The 15,290-nt window shown below is 36.9% G+C and overlaps 1 protein-coding gene across 1 annotated transcript in view; it reads right to left on the bottom strand.

The window, feature by feature from the left end:
• Nucleotides 1-15,290, bottom strand: part of LOC134743467 (acid sphingomyelinase-like phosphodiesterase 3a) — an 89,251-nt gene that overhangs the window by 18,292 nt on the left and 55,669 nt on the right. The window contains exons 3-4 of the mRNA XM_063676910.1: nucleotides 11,874-11,939; nucleotides 5,988-6,138 (exon numbers count right to left, since the gene is read on the bottom strand). Of these exons, the coding sequence (XP_063532980.1) occupies nucleotides 5,988-6,138; nucleotides 11,874-11,939 (217 nt within the window). The remainder of the gene's footprint in view (nucleotides 1-5,987; nucleotides 6,139-11,873; nucleotides 11,940-15,290) is intronic.

Genomic DNA, 15,290 nt, shown 5'->3' with positions numbered 1-15,290 from the left:
GACATGTTTACACTGTGAGGACTCACGTTGAAAATCCATCTTCAAAAATTGTATTACCGTTTTGATTGAGATTTCTATTCCCGCATCACTCCGAATCAAATAATGGCCCAGATTACTGTATGCTTGTACACGTATCCTATCTTGGCTTATATTATCTCAGCCCCTAAATTAGGTATGCTCATAAATTAACGGGCGAAACATTAATAGAACCTCTCGCTGGCACGTTCTCCTATCCCGATAGCTTGCTGTGACGGAGGGGATGATTATATCTTTGGGATAGCGTACGTACGCCTGGGGTACTCCATATGGGGGGCCAATACATGTATTAGGTATTTAATGAAAAATTAAAGCTAAAAAGTCAACGGCAAAGTACACTGGTTTTTGCAGTTCATTAATAAGTAGGAAACTATAGGAAAGGTGTTAGATCCCCCCGCTAAAAAGTGTATATGATATGATATGATATTTATTTATTTCATAATATTACATTGCATAAAAATAGTATTAACCAAAATTAATTTTGGTTACCTTTGTTATACACTTGTTGGGAAAAGAGGGCAATTCAAACTTAATTTAAGACATCAAAATGACATATAAATAATGTCAGTCGCGCGTGTATTACATTAGATTACATTAGATGTATATATTATTTATTTCTAAAAGAAAAAGACACAGTATGTATACAAAAGGATAAAAGGTGTTTTGTGTACAAAAGGATAAAAGGCTTACAATAAAAGATTGTCAACATTAGACCAGAAATAAAATAAAGGAATAGATTTAGATTTATTTATTTCATAATATTAAATTACATTATAAATTATTTTAACTTAATCTATACGAATTTATATTATGATCGTCACTTATTATATACAAATGTCAATGTACATACAATACATGGTTACGAAAAAGATGTAAATATGGCTAGTTATACCTAGGTAGGTAGGTAGCGTGTGGGGTAGGTATAGGTAGGTAGGTAGGTTATTAAAATAAAATAAATAAATAAAACAATGTCACATTGTCACAAATGTATACATTGCTAGGGCCAACCTAGGTATTGTCGAATGTCAAAAATAAGAAAAAACAAAAATATTTACAAAAAAAAAACTTAGTTATAAAAATAACTTTCAGATAGCTAAAAATACCTATTAATAGCAATGTCAATTCATATCAAATTAAATTAAATGTCACAATAATAAAATAGATATAAAATCAATATAATATTATAACATAATAAATTATTTTTCGCTATATTCTTTACTGTTGGCCAGTGGCTGTTAACAGCCACTGGCCAACTCGCGACTTATGCATCTTTCACTTCCAGTCCTGGACTGTATATCTCATAATGACTCAGAGATTCAGAACGAGCTGAGAGTCCTGCGGGTCCCCTTGGGATTCACTCCGACCGACGGAGACACTGACCACAGAATAACTAATAGTACTACCGTACAGAAAATTCACTCCTTCACAAAAGCCAGATTTAGGTACAAAATTATACCTACACTCGCCGCCTGCAAGCAAAATTGAACCTTATAACCGCGCACGAACCGTGAATCTTCTTTGCGCGCCGCAGTTTTATGACCGAGCTGCGAGTGTCGGCACGGGGTTGTCACTTGACAAATTTTTGTACCTATACCTACAGATTTATTATTTTTAAGATAAATATGTAGGAATTACAAACGTTGATTCTGTAAACATAAAATTTTTAGCCGGAGATAGTATGTCTGATTCTCACGGAAGTAGGTATGCCACAGAAGTACTTATTCCTTTGAAAATATGTCGGTCAATATAGTCCGGAATTTTAAAAAAATATTTTTTTCTGCTTCCTTGTTCTTCCGTTTATTCAGACATCCGTAAACAGAACATTATCTTTTATACAGATTAGATCGCGATTTAGGTTTCGAAGCCATTGCGTATTTTCTATTTTGCGCGAGCGCCACGTGACACGACTATCGTGCCAGCCGAGCGGCAGCCCACTGCCATACACCTGCCCGGGCGGTGCGCCGGCCAAATATACCTAAACTGCGCAGTGACACCCCCCTGCCCTGACCGACTCTCGGGAGCACTCGGGTCCGTGTGGTCGTTACTCCCCAACACCTCGCCATAAGCTGCCCTAAACTATTATTATTAATAATGACTAATGCTACCTAGTTCCTACACATACCTAAAACTATGAAAACACAAAACGTTTCACATCGCATCTGCATGTAATATTCACCATAATCTCATTAGAATTTCCATGTTTACTGCTAAAGTACTTAACTAAAGGATCCTCTGTCGGAGTACAAAAGGAAATTACTCTCTCCCTTACAGCGCGGAGGACTGTGCAAGGACCGTATGCATAATAACCAACTGGCCATGTAAGTATTATTGTTGAGCGAGTGCGAGAGAATTCAGCTCTCGCTAGAACCAGTGTCATATGACCTTGAAATGTGTAACTAAGGTCAGTGAGGAGTCTTTAATTTTCTGAAAGAGAAGTTCAAGAGTTTGACTGGCGATTCCGAATCTGTATCGCAGCAGCCGAATACTTTTCTCCGTTAGTAACCTCCCAACAATACATGTCATGGATTAGCGTATGTTGGACGAAATTATCGACGTCGTCAAGCTCCCCTTACTTTTTAATACCGCGCAATTAAAAGAGATGCATTATCACCCTGTCACGTAGACAAGTGCGACCATCATTATCTAGTTCATCATTATAGCTTCCTGTCGCCCACTGCGTATGCTGTAACTATTGCGGCCTCTCTTCGTGTACGCCACTTAAGTATCTCGGTCCTGGGCTAATCTCGTCCAGAAGTATGCGATCTTCCAAATGTCGTCTATCTGACGCCAAGCGCTTCTTTTGCCCGAAAGCGGCCACCAATCCGTCAACATTTTGGTCCTCCTACCATCTCTCTGCCTGGAAACATGTCCCGTCTAAATTTAAGTTGGGTAATGACATCACCTATGTCTCGCAACTTAGTTTCGACATTCTTTAGATTTTAAGTCTAATGCCAAACATGGCGCGCTCCATGGCTTTCTATGCTACTATACAATACAATACAATTAGCCTTTAATCACTGACTCTTTTAAAGTTATGTTTAGTTTCTTTATATAGTCAGGTCAGGTTTCCGACAAAATCCTCCTCTAAAGCTTTCCAGTCATCTCTGCTTCGAGCTGTTCTTATCCACTTTGGTGGGAAATCGTCCTCCCATCTAACTGCTACTAATGGTTAACAATCATTAGGCAGGGGAATCATTAGATGAGAGCAGCACTTACTAGACTTACTTCATCTGATCATGAGTTTTTATACTGGTTAGTTTAAGCTTGAGACTAAGGCTAGTGACTGGAACGTCAACCTGGTCACGTTCAAAGTTTTTCCTCACTGAATATTTTGCTCAACCGCTCCCCAACTCCGAAATTGAGGCTTACTCCTTTATAAATAATAACCACTTTACAATGAACCAAGTTTCAAAGACACTACAACTTTGATTAATAAGGTTTCGAGTTTGGTCTAATTCTCCAAAGTTTGGCTGATGTTAATAAATATTTCATTTGAACACTAAGACAACTAATATTGCCGGTGTCTTTGCTTAGTAAACAAGCTTTAGTATTACAAATTAGCCTTTGTCTGCTTGGGGAAGTGAGACAAGAGCAATCAGGAGTTTGTAACTACTTTTGTGAGTCAATAGCCGTCTCATTTAGGTACATCCCGAAATCTTAATAGAGTAGGTAGGTACCTGTTCTTTATGACAACTTGTTAGTATGTACCTACGTAGGTTTGAAACCTAGCAATGCTTTTATCTACGAGTATCTAAAACTGACAATTATATGTAATCTATCAATGTCCATTAGCTTGAGCTATATACAAGAAGTATCAATACTCATTACCAAGAAGTATCGATACCTACTGCTTACTAAGGGCCACACTTGCACCATTCCACTAAGCCGGAGTTTACCGGTTAAACCGGGTGTTACCATGGTTAGCAGTACAATTTGACACTGAGTTTAACCGCTTAACCTCTGGTTAGTCTGGTCTGGTCTGGGATGGTGCAAGTGGCCCTAAGGATCGTGACTCCACTCCCTTTCTGGTTTTTTGTCCGCGTCAGTGGCAAAATAGCTGTTTATTTAGTTATGATAGCAAAAAGCAGGTGAACATTGACTCTTCGGGCTATGTGGCCTGCCCATTGCCACATTGTATGGAAAGAGTTCTGCTATGCTCGGAGTATCTACGTGATAGAAATGAGCATATCCGTAAAAGAACTAAATTAACCGGCATAGTCCGCAGAATTGCATAGTTGAATAAATTCACACTATACTAGACCTCGGAGTACCTACACTAATTACGCTGATTGGTTCATCTGGAATCTATTGTCTGGCTCTAGAGAGATAGAATAGAATTGATAATTAATGCACATTCAATACTATGGGAGCCAAAAGCAATGATTAAATGAGTATGAGTATGAGTATGAGCCGTTTTTTCTTGACCGTTTGTTCTTGCAGGTTGCGAATAGACGGTTTCAAGCTCAAAACAAAACATAACTTCAACTCGTAGAAAATATGTAATTAAAAAATAAAGATTTGTTTTAATTTGCTTCATGCTTTTTCTTTAATATATGACATCTATTTCAGTTTATTACCAAGTTAAATTTATATGTATGTTACTTTTTATCTAATTGCAAAGTATGTATGTTCTTGACAAATCTTGCAAGCTTTAGACCCACTTCTCATAAATCGATTCAGTTGAAGTTGAAACTTCACATAGGTACAGTCGAAGTCAAAATATCGACCCAGACAAATGGCTCAAAAATATGTAAACACGACTTTATTGTCTAAGGTGTTATGTAAGAGCGTACACATATTTTTGAAACTTTGGGAATGTATATATATTTATACCCTTGGCTGTTAAATAAATATTTATTTAATAATTAAATCATACAAAAAGGTAATCCGCCACATGCTTCGTCAAAACACAAACGTAATCCGCACAAGCCTCGTCCTGACCTTATTCTACATTAACACTAATACAAAACATAATTTCTGCAACAAGCTTCGTCAAAAACAACCATAAACTAGTAGTAGTAGTAGTAGTAGTAGTAAACTCTTTATTGTACAAATATACATATTAAAAATGACATGGTACAAATAATAAGATGTACAAAGGCGAACTTATCCCTTTGAGGGATCTCTTCCAGTTAACCTTTACTAAACTAATGCCCATCCCCACCCTGCACCAAGACCGGCCCAAAAGTTCCCATTATGCTTGCAGCATTCCCACGCTGTATGGCGATGGAAACCTGTTGGACCAGCCAAGATCCAGAACGGGGATCATTACCCCTCTCAATTAAACGCCTGCCCAACTCCCTAAAAAGCTCCAGAGCCTCATTACCCCAGGGTCCAGCAGTCTCCACAGCAACCGGTACGAAATCGTACACCACCTCCAAGGCGGAGTACTTGGCGTGTTTGAGCCTTGCAGCCGTTTCCGCCGCCGATCCTGCAGCGTTAAGAGTGTGCCTCAAATGAGACGCAGCATATGTACATACACATGTTGCATCTTATAACAGACAACGCCCTTTCTGCCAGGGAACCAACGTTAACCCGTCCGGCCTCTTGCCATCCGTGCGTGACAAACTCCAGAACACATGGAATATTCGCCGATACCATGGGCCGACGTATTATGTCATTTATGGAATGGTGCCTCGGGAAACGTCCAGCACACCTTTGGCAACTCAAGCCGTGATGCCCGTTTTCCTCCACCATTACACCGCATATACAACGGTGCGCCTCACACACCTTACCCCCTAACCTCAAGGCTACTGCTATCCTCTCCCTTGACTGTACCTACATACCTAAGATGGGCGACAATGCAACACTATGGTACAATAGAGCTGATCTAATTACAGGAGGTGACCATGAACTCTGTGATAAAACAACGCAACCTAATTTAAAAAAGTACAGTCAGCGATAAAAGCTTCTATCAAATATAAATTTTTTGACAAAAAACTTATTCTTACCCAGTCCACAGCACAAACTCCAAGGTGTCTGGATGTCTCGCGGCCATCAGCGCGGCCGCGCTCTGTATCAGGTTCCAGGAGCTATCGCAGGAGTGGTCTCTGTGTCTCTCGTTCCGGTGGTTGTGTTCCACGCTGCCCCGGTGTCTACATCCTGGGGAGAAGATATTCAGTTAGAAAATGTAAATTTCTAAAAGCAACATTCGGATTTAAGCTCCACCAGCGTTATTGCCGCCGCAAATGTCAAATTCAATGTTTGTGCCAATTTTTTAGAGTCTGTACTCAAAGGGTAAAAACGGGATCCTATTACTAAGACTCTGCTGTCTGTCTGTCCGTCTGTCTGTCACCAGGCTGTATCTCATGAACCGTGATAGCTAGAATGTTGAAATTTTCACAGATGATGTATTTCTGTTGCTGCTACAACAACAAATACTAAAAAGTACGGAACCCTCGGTGGGCGAGTCCGCCTCGCACTTGTTCGTTTTTTTAATTTTACATTAGTGCCTGCAATGAAGTGCAATGCAGTCGGAAGTATTGTCACGCCGGAATACTGCCACAGTAACGCTGGTGCAGTCTGAATCTGAATATGAGTCTAGAAGTGAAGTCACATAACACAAAATAAACCTGACAATCAATAAAATTGAATGTAAAAGTTATTCTACAGTGTGGAAAGAATGAAAGTGCCTTACAATCTTGAGTTAGCTCATTTTGCTCAAATGAAACATTCTTTTATTTTTAAAAAGAAACAAAACTGCATTAAAATATGTTTTGAAATTAGCTCGTTTCACCCGGGAATCGATACGATTAAAAATTAAAAAAGAAAAAAAAAACACTTCTATTCGATACAGTTAATGTTATAGATAATATTTCTCTAAGAAACATTAGGCCTTACACTCGTTTGTCTTACAAAATATCCATTATCCAGCAAAAAAAAAAAGAAAAATCTGTGAAAGCAGTTTTGTTTATTTTCAAAAATAAAATAATGTTTCCTATAAGCAAAATGAGCTAGGTTTTGAGGTATTTTCCCTCCAGGGCCCATTCATTCTTTCCACATTTTATATGTTTCCAAAAGCAAAGGATGCTGGAGCCTAATTTATAGTCGTTGTATATATAAGACCACTATCGGCGTTAATTCGGGCCGCCCAGGAACAAAGACAAATTAGAACTTTAGATTTGTGTTTAACCAACACTTAACACACAAACAACACTCTCCTCGAGTTTACTTTCCAGTTTCAAACTTTGATAGCAGTTAATTTGGTTAAAGCTAGGAGGTTGGTATTTGTCAAAATAAAAATAATTGGGAACATACTGTTGAACAGTGCTTATGCTCTTTTTAGGGTTCCGTACCCAAAGGGTAAAAACGGGACCCTATCACTAAGACTCCGCTGTCTGTCTGTCTGTCACCAGCCTGTATCTCATGAACCTTGATAGCTAGAGAGTTGAAATTCTCACAGACGATGTATTTCTGTTGCCGCAACAAATACTAAAAACAGAATAAAATAAATATTTAAGTGGGGCTTCCATACGACAAACATGATTTTTTGCCGCTTTTTTGCGTAATGGTACGGAACCCTGCGAGCGCGAGTCCGCCACGCACGTGGCCGGTTTTTTATACTAGAGATACTAAAATGATAGTGTCATCAGCCAATTTACTATTAAATCATCCGGTTTTGCTATCGGTTTTGTACTAAAATGACAGAAAGATAAATTACAATTACAATTCTGATTGAAATATGTACGACTACCGATACGACCTTCAAGAAAAGAGTACTTCCATCTTAAAGGCCAGCAAAGCATTTGCAACCCTTCTGATGTTGCAGGTGTCCATGGGCAACAGTAATTTGCTTGCTATCAGGTTATTCGTCTGCTCATTTGCCTCCTATAATATAAAAAAATGGCACTAATTTTTTTTCCTATTTATTAATTACCTATTTGCCGTAAGCATACCTAAACAAACTTACATTGAAACGAATAGTACATTGTGCAACTTGGGGGGTAAGTAAATATTGTACGAGAGTAACAATATTCTTACCTCCGGAGTTACACACAATGTTTTTCATCTCACTCGCGAAGAAAAAAACTAAATTTTAAGCGAAATCATTCTAAAATACGTTGACATTCCAAACATTCGTCCGCCATTTTGAAATTTTTTGGCAGTTTAGGCATCGAAGGTACAATACATACCCATCGGCATTCAACCACAATTGAAAATTGTGTAAAAATATTTGAAACGGCTATTAAATTAAAGAAATTCAATATTTTAAAGCATAAACAAAAAAAATTATAAACATCAGTATTTTCAAAGTAAAACTCATTTATACCTACTTGGTTCATATGAATTAGTGACATAATAAAAGTGAGTTATTGCTTTTTTTTAGAATAAGATCTTATTCGAGCAAGTGTGATGAAAAATAATATTATGTATCCGTATCAACCAAATAATGCTATGTTTGGTTCATTTCCAACAAATCATTAGCACATGTTGGATTCCCTGACGACGGGATTATTACAAAGCTTCTTACAGTCTCATAATTCTCAAAGCATAAAGTGTGAATGAAGATAACAGAACCAGAACATAAAATTAATGCTGATTATTCAATCTTGAGAGTGAAATAGTTTTCTTTAAGAATAAAGCAGCATAAATTAAAATGTAATGCAAATGTCAAACCCAAATAACAAGAGCTTTTATGAAAACTTTCTTTCGAGCATTTGTGACAAGGAGACAAATTTGTGGTTTTTTTTTCTGGCTGTGATCGTAAACCTAACTCATAGGCACTTATAACTAAAAAAATACGTGCATATTGTAATTATTTCTGTAGTTAAATAATTGTGTATGTTAGGTATATCTAAGTCAAACGAACTTTAACGGCCACCTATTCAGTCGGTAGTGACTCTGCCTAAAAAGGAGGTCCTGGTAAAGCCCTTTACTCGGTATGTCTTACTATCATATTTTATTCCTGAGTTATGAATTATTGCTATACCCTTACAGGGTTCATGTGGAACTGTATTAAGTAGTTTTAAGAATACTAATATGAGTGCAATAAACAATTCTGATTCTGAATGTTGTCTATGTTTTTAAGTATTTATCGATCTATTATAATATTATACCGTCGTCTAGTAATCACAATACAAGCCTTATTGAGCTTACTGTGGGGCGGGGTCGACTTGTGTAAGATTGACTCATAATAAAACAAATAAAACAAGAAACAAAAACTAAAGGGTAATAAAACTTTATAAACAAAACAACAGCTCGAAGCCTAAATCGAAATATTTTATATATTTTATTTTAGACTTCTCATAATAACAATCATACCGCCGACGAAGCCATTTTCGTCTTGAAATATAATTTCCTATTGTCCCGCAATTTCGACGAAATGCCTTACATGCCAGAAATGTCACGAAACCTACGAGTATCAATGAAGCCGCAGAAATGACAAATAAATTTATATACATCACGTTGACTGAGCAAGTCAAGAGCTCTCGAAAAATAAGATTTTATGGGGTAACAAAATTGATTGCCAAGATATTTGTTTTCTGGGATGATTTGGTACCTTTAGGAAAATAAAACCATAATATTACAGTATAACATAGACATAGTATATACAAGTAGTTATAGACGCGCCACAGAGCGACCGGGGGTAAGAGAAAGATTATTCATATAAAAAATTTGGGCAGCATAGGATTTTTTCACTTTCACTCTTATAAATTTCGGTATTTCACCATCGCCTCCTACCTATGATGCCACCCGGTCGGTGATAAGGACAAAGCATGGCACTATTTTCTCTTTCCTCTTATAGGAATCGCAATAAGACTCTTTCTCTATCAAAGAGTGTTAGGCCCTTGCAGTGTAATATAGGGAGGGCCCGAATAACCTGGCTTTAGTCCGGCTTGTTTAATAATAATACTTAGGTATAAAATAAAAGTTAATATCTGTAAGTTTATTTTAAGAAGTTAAATACGGCATTTTTTTGGCCTGATAACACTATTCTCTCTTTACTATATCTTTAATTTGCATCATGTACATTATTAAAAATTCAATATAATTTTCGCGTTTTTTAAATGCTATTGTATAGGTAATTGTAGTATTGGTGTATTCTTATTTTTCCCCGCCGGGACCAGATGGGAATAGGCGTTTCATATAAATTATTCCAATTTGTCCCCGCCTCATGTATGGCGGCGGTCTCATGGGACAGGGACAAGTAGAAATTCACCGTTGTATTTCTTAAAGATACTATTGTTGTATTGTGGTTATCCCGTCATCAGATAAGTTGCGTGATAACTCTGTTGACTGATAAGTCTGTTTCCAAGGTTCTATATTCCAGGAACTAGGGTTATTTATTCAATGCTCAGTCTCAAGAGGGCGCAGTTAGGATGGCGGTATGATGTCTGTGAAATGACCAACATTACATGGTTGGTGAGTTGCTAGTTTGTTAGTAAAGTTTTTGACGAAATTTTATTTTAAGTTTCTACATAGTCTTAATCTTAATCTGTCACAAAAGTACATTCGTCGTTTTCTGCTTTTAACGACGAATATACTTTTGTTTAGACGGATTAAGACTAAGTATGGGTGTGTTTAGACGGATTAAGACTAAGTATGGGCACAGAGTAAGGCGGATTAACTCTATAGACTAAACATTTAGTTTTTATTTGAAAAGTGTGTGACTAGGTATACTACAAAGATGCGTCCATGTAAGGTTTTTTAATTACTTATTTTGTAACGCACTAAGGTACCTTTTTATCACGGGTGTCATCAAACTTTGTTGTAAAACACATGACGGTACGGACGGCTAAATAATGAAATGCGCTCCCGCCGTCTGTGTATTCCCTGATCAATATGACCTCGGTCTCTTTAAAGCAAGAGTGAATAGGCTATTACTGAACCGGTGTGATCCATCTTAGGCCCTGTCTTCAATTTCCATCAGGTGTGACTAGGGCCAATCGCCGATCAAGTTATAATAAAAAAAAAGAATAAACTATGAAATTACGGTTGAAACAACTTTTGTACGCGTTTAGCAAATGTTACTACCGTCTAGGATGAAACCTTTAAGGACGGGGCCATAATTCCGTAACAGTTGTTAACCTTCTCTTTATTATGTACTTTTCCAGACAGAGGCTGATTCTGATTAAACAACTTGTTATGGTTTTGATATTGTTATAGTTAAAACTCACGCGCACCAATAAGCGTGGACGAGTTGCCTAATAACACCGCACTCGTCATATACATCAGCGCTTCGTGCAAACTGAGGTCGTGTCATAACAAGATAAAAACCACAACAAATCGTAAAGTGAGAATCGGCCTCTTTGCCCTTATATGCTCTCCCTAGAGATATTTTGTAACGCAACATCTTACCACATTAGGTTATCCTACGCACTCACCGAGCATACATGACCTTTGGGAAACCAATATCATTGTCGGCTTTTATTATACTTATCCTCTTCCTGCCCATTGTGATTCCTAAAGGACATATTCCATTTTTAGCAAGTTATAAATGAAAAGCCTGGATAGGTTGAGGTTACACTGGTAGCTACTTCATAACTTTTTAAAGTTATTGAACAAAAGCACAGAATAAGTAAGTATTATAATACAAAACGGCCACGCACCGCCCCGCCCCGACTCAAATTACCTCGCCCCGCGACAGCAGATTGACGAGTTTTTAGCGAACGCTCAGTTCAATTTTTAAACAATTTATACAATGACGCATGACGGCATGACACGTGTACAGGCGTGCCGTTCACACATAGAAACGCAAAAGTGACAAAGGTGTCACCGTTTAAGTACAATCTATGTTTTAATTGCTCGTGTTACAGGACACACCCGGTATATTCCGTATAGCGCGACCACAAGGCGATAATAAATAAAATAATATACATATTATAATATAAACAAACCTCTGTGCAGCTCCAGGGAGTTGTGGAACGGGTCATAATGGAGATCTGTGATGTGCCAGAAGTAGCCTGCGAACAAAACTCAGGTCAGTGCGGATTGGAAATAATGTGCCACAGGTGGATTTGTAGCGGCGTGTGTTTATTTATTTTGAAACACGAATATGTCGGAACCTAAGAATATGTCGGAATTATAGTGCCAGAAGATGGGAAAATACTACTGACAAAAGCGTGTAAAAAAAGGATAAAATAATTAAAACCTACGTGACAGGCTACGCCTAGTGTAGGAACCGGTACAACCTTAATTGCTAATGCATAAATGTACATTATTGTCTCTTGGTTTTAAGACCAGATAATTTTTGTTTCTTCCTAAATCTTTGTGTACAATAATGATTTTTACTTCTTACTTTTTTTATAAAAAAAAACAATAACAAAAAATAATAATCAAACGAGGTAGATATTACCAATTAGTGAATCTGAATAAATAAAAACCGGCCAAGTGCGAGTCGGGCTCGCGCACGAAGGGTTCCGTACCATTAAGCAAAAAACGGCAAAAAAGATCACGTTTGTTGTATGGGAGCCCCAATTTAATATTTATTTTATTCTGTTTTTAGTATTTGTTGTTATAGCGGCAACAGAAATACATCATCTATGAAAATTTTAACTGTCTAGCTATCACGGTTCATGAGATACAGCAGACAGACAGACAGACGGACGGACAGCGGAGTCCTAGTAATAGGGTCCCGTTTTTACGTTTTGGGTACGGAACTCTAAAAACTAATTTGACACTGGGATAGTGTCGTGCACAAAATTGCTAGCTTATTAAAGCCCTTTAATTTAAGCGTCTTGAATCTATCTTATTTTCATATTCATCGACTACTTAAAAGTAAGCTTCAATAATTATGACTAATAAGCCATAATTATCAATCATCAATGTACATTGTTGATCGAGTCCATCTTTTGTACTTTTGGCCGAGTCATTACAAAGTGCTTTTCATAAATACTGTAAAGAAATGTAATAATTATATATTTTAATACTATGAGGCTACCCTCACGGCTTATTTTGCTTATGCCTATGCGTAGTTACGATACGGAGTGATTCTTTGGGGCCATGTACCGACGCCAACGATCTGTTCATAATGCAGAAAAAGTTTAGAAAGCTGTAGACCCCTTTAAAAAAAACCCCAGCCAAGTGCGAGTCGGACTCGCGTTCCAAGGGTTCCATACATTACACAATTTAAACAATGTATTTTTCCCCTCACTAGCTCGGAAAGCCGTCTTTTATCCTTTAAAACAAGCGGGGAAAAACGCATTTTATCCACTAGTGGGGAAAGTAATTTGACCTTGGATGGAGCGTGTTTAAGTAGCTTAACAGATAACAAAACGTAAAACGCTCATAATACCATTATTCGCTCGATATTAATTATCATTAAATAAATGGTTTGAGAATCTAATAAAAAAGACCAAATTTAGCTTTATTTAATAATTTTAAGTCATAAACCTTAAATTTCCATAAGAAACGTAAGATTTTTTATTTATATAAATATAATTCTGAACGCACAAGTTGAGTCGATGCAATTTCAAAACGCATCGTTGACATTTCATACGTCAGAACAGAAATGTCAACATTGTCAACAATTTTTTTACTTAAAACACTTCTCATCGACTCACGTAAAAATCAGAATTTCCAGTGTTTTCTGTTATAATATCGTAAAAAAATAAGTGATTCCAGTGATGAAGATGATCTAACGCCTGTGGATGTTGCACTTTCCTCGCTATAGTGAGGGGAAAAGTTTTGTGTTACACACGGGTGCAAATGTATTTTACTTCTCGTGTGTTAAAACACTCGCTACGCTCAGGATTCTATTTTAGAACCACTCGCTTCGCTCGTGGTTCAACTATAGAATCCTTTCACTAGCTCGTGTTTCAATTCCACACTCGCGGGTAAAATACAACTTTGCACCCTTGTATAACAAATAACTATTTTATGTGAAATGTCTTTAAAAAAACCCGTAGGGGTCGGATCAAAACTAAGAAATTAAGTCCGACTCACGCTTGACTGCACATTTCTAATAGGTTTTCCGGTGATCTATAGGTAGAGATCTATTTTGTGTATTTTTTTCAAAATTTTTGACCTAGTAGTTTCGGAGATAAAGGGGGGAATGGTAATTTTTTGCCTATTTTCTTGAATAACATCTAAACTGTTTATCTTAAAATTATAAAAAAAATATATTTGAGAATCTCATAATGAGCTCTTTCATTTGATATGTAACACAATATAGTTTGGTAAACTTTATTTTTTAATTTTCTCATTTACCCCCCAAAAGTGGCCCTGTGTTTAAAATTAATTTGTTTACGTTACATATTATTATCCATCTTTGGGTCCCAAACTTACATATGTGTATCAAATTTCAACTTAATTGGTCCAGTAGTTTCGGAGAAAATAGGCTGTGACAGACGGACAGACAGACAGACAGACGATCGACGTTCACGAGTGATCTTATAAGGGTTCCGTTTTTTCCTTTTCAGGTACGGAACCCTAAAAATGCTTACATTAACGTCCATATATATCTTGGAGGTAGCAATATTCGTTAGAGGTCATCCACACTTTTTCAGACAGATAATGGACGCTCTAAACCGCACCATTAAAACAGACTAGCACTGCCAAAATCACACTTACAAATGCATAGAAATAGTCCACATTCCAGATTTATAGATAACTATTCTACCGCCTTTAAAAATAACCTTACTCGTAAAAATTCGACCTCGACTCAATAATTTTACAATTTGAAACTGTGGATTCAGTTATTTTTGTATGGAAATATTATGATTTGATGCGATTTTGTTTTTTGTAAGTTTTTATATGAAATAAAATGTATCATAAGTAGTAAAGTTTTAAGGCAGTTTATAAAGTTGGTATTTAGGTAATTCGAGTTTCTGTCTACATTAGTAAATTTAGTACCTTGTTGAGGCACTGCAACACAGACAGTAAGTCTGCTGAAATACGACTCAAATGGATTCAATTACGTGGCAATGTTACTCGTATTCGTCAAAATGTACAGCGAGCCTTTGTAATTGGTTTTTGGTAGGGGTAACTGTATATCTGAATAGGCAAGTATAAACTTAATATCGGAGATTAAATTGCACCAACAATACTTTGAAGGGTTATGAAAATGATAAGTGCCTCCACATTTCATAAATATTTTACCATGTTTGAAAAATAAATTATTTCTAAACCACTTCGAAACATTAGGTATGATATTGGTTCTCATGTGCAGTGCAGCCATTTTCACACGTGGTCATTGTAAAATATCAGGAATACGTAAAAGGCGCCAACCTTTTACGTATCCCTTTTTGTTCATACACTCTTCCTAGGCGTGTTTGGAATGCATTATGCATATCATTGTAAGTATATATATATAT

The sequence above is a fragment of the Cydia strobilella genome, chromosome 8 (assembly GCF_947568885.1).
Source record: "Cydia strobilella chromosome 8, ilCydStro3.1, whole genome shotgun sequence".
Taxonomy (NCBI): domain Eukaryota; kingdom Metazoa; phylum Arthropoda; class Insecta; order Lepidoptera; family Tortricidae; genus Cydia; species Cydia strobilella.
This window is presented reverse-complemented; position numbering and strand designations above follow the sequence as displayed.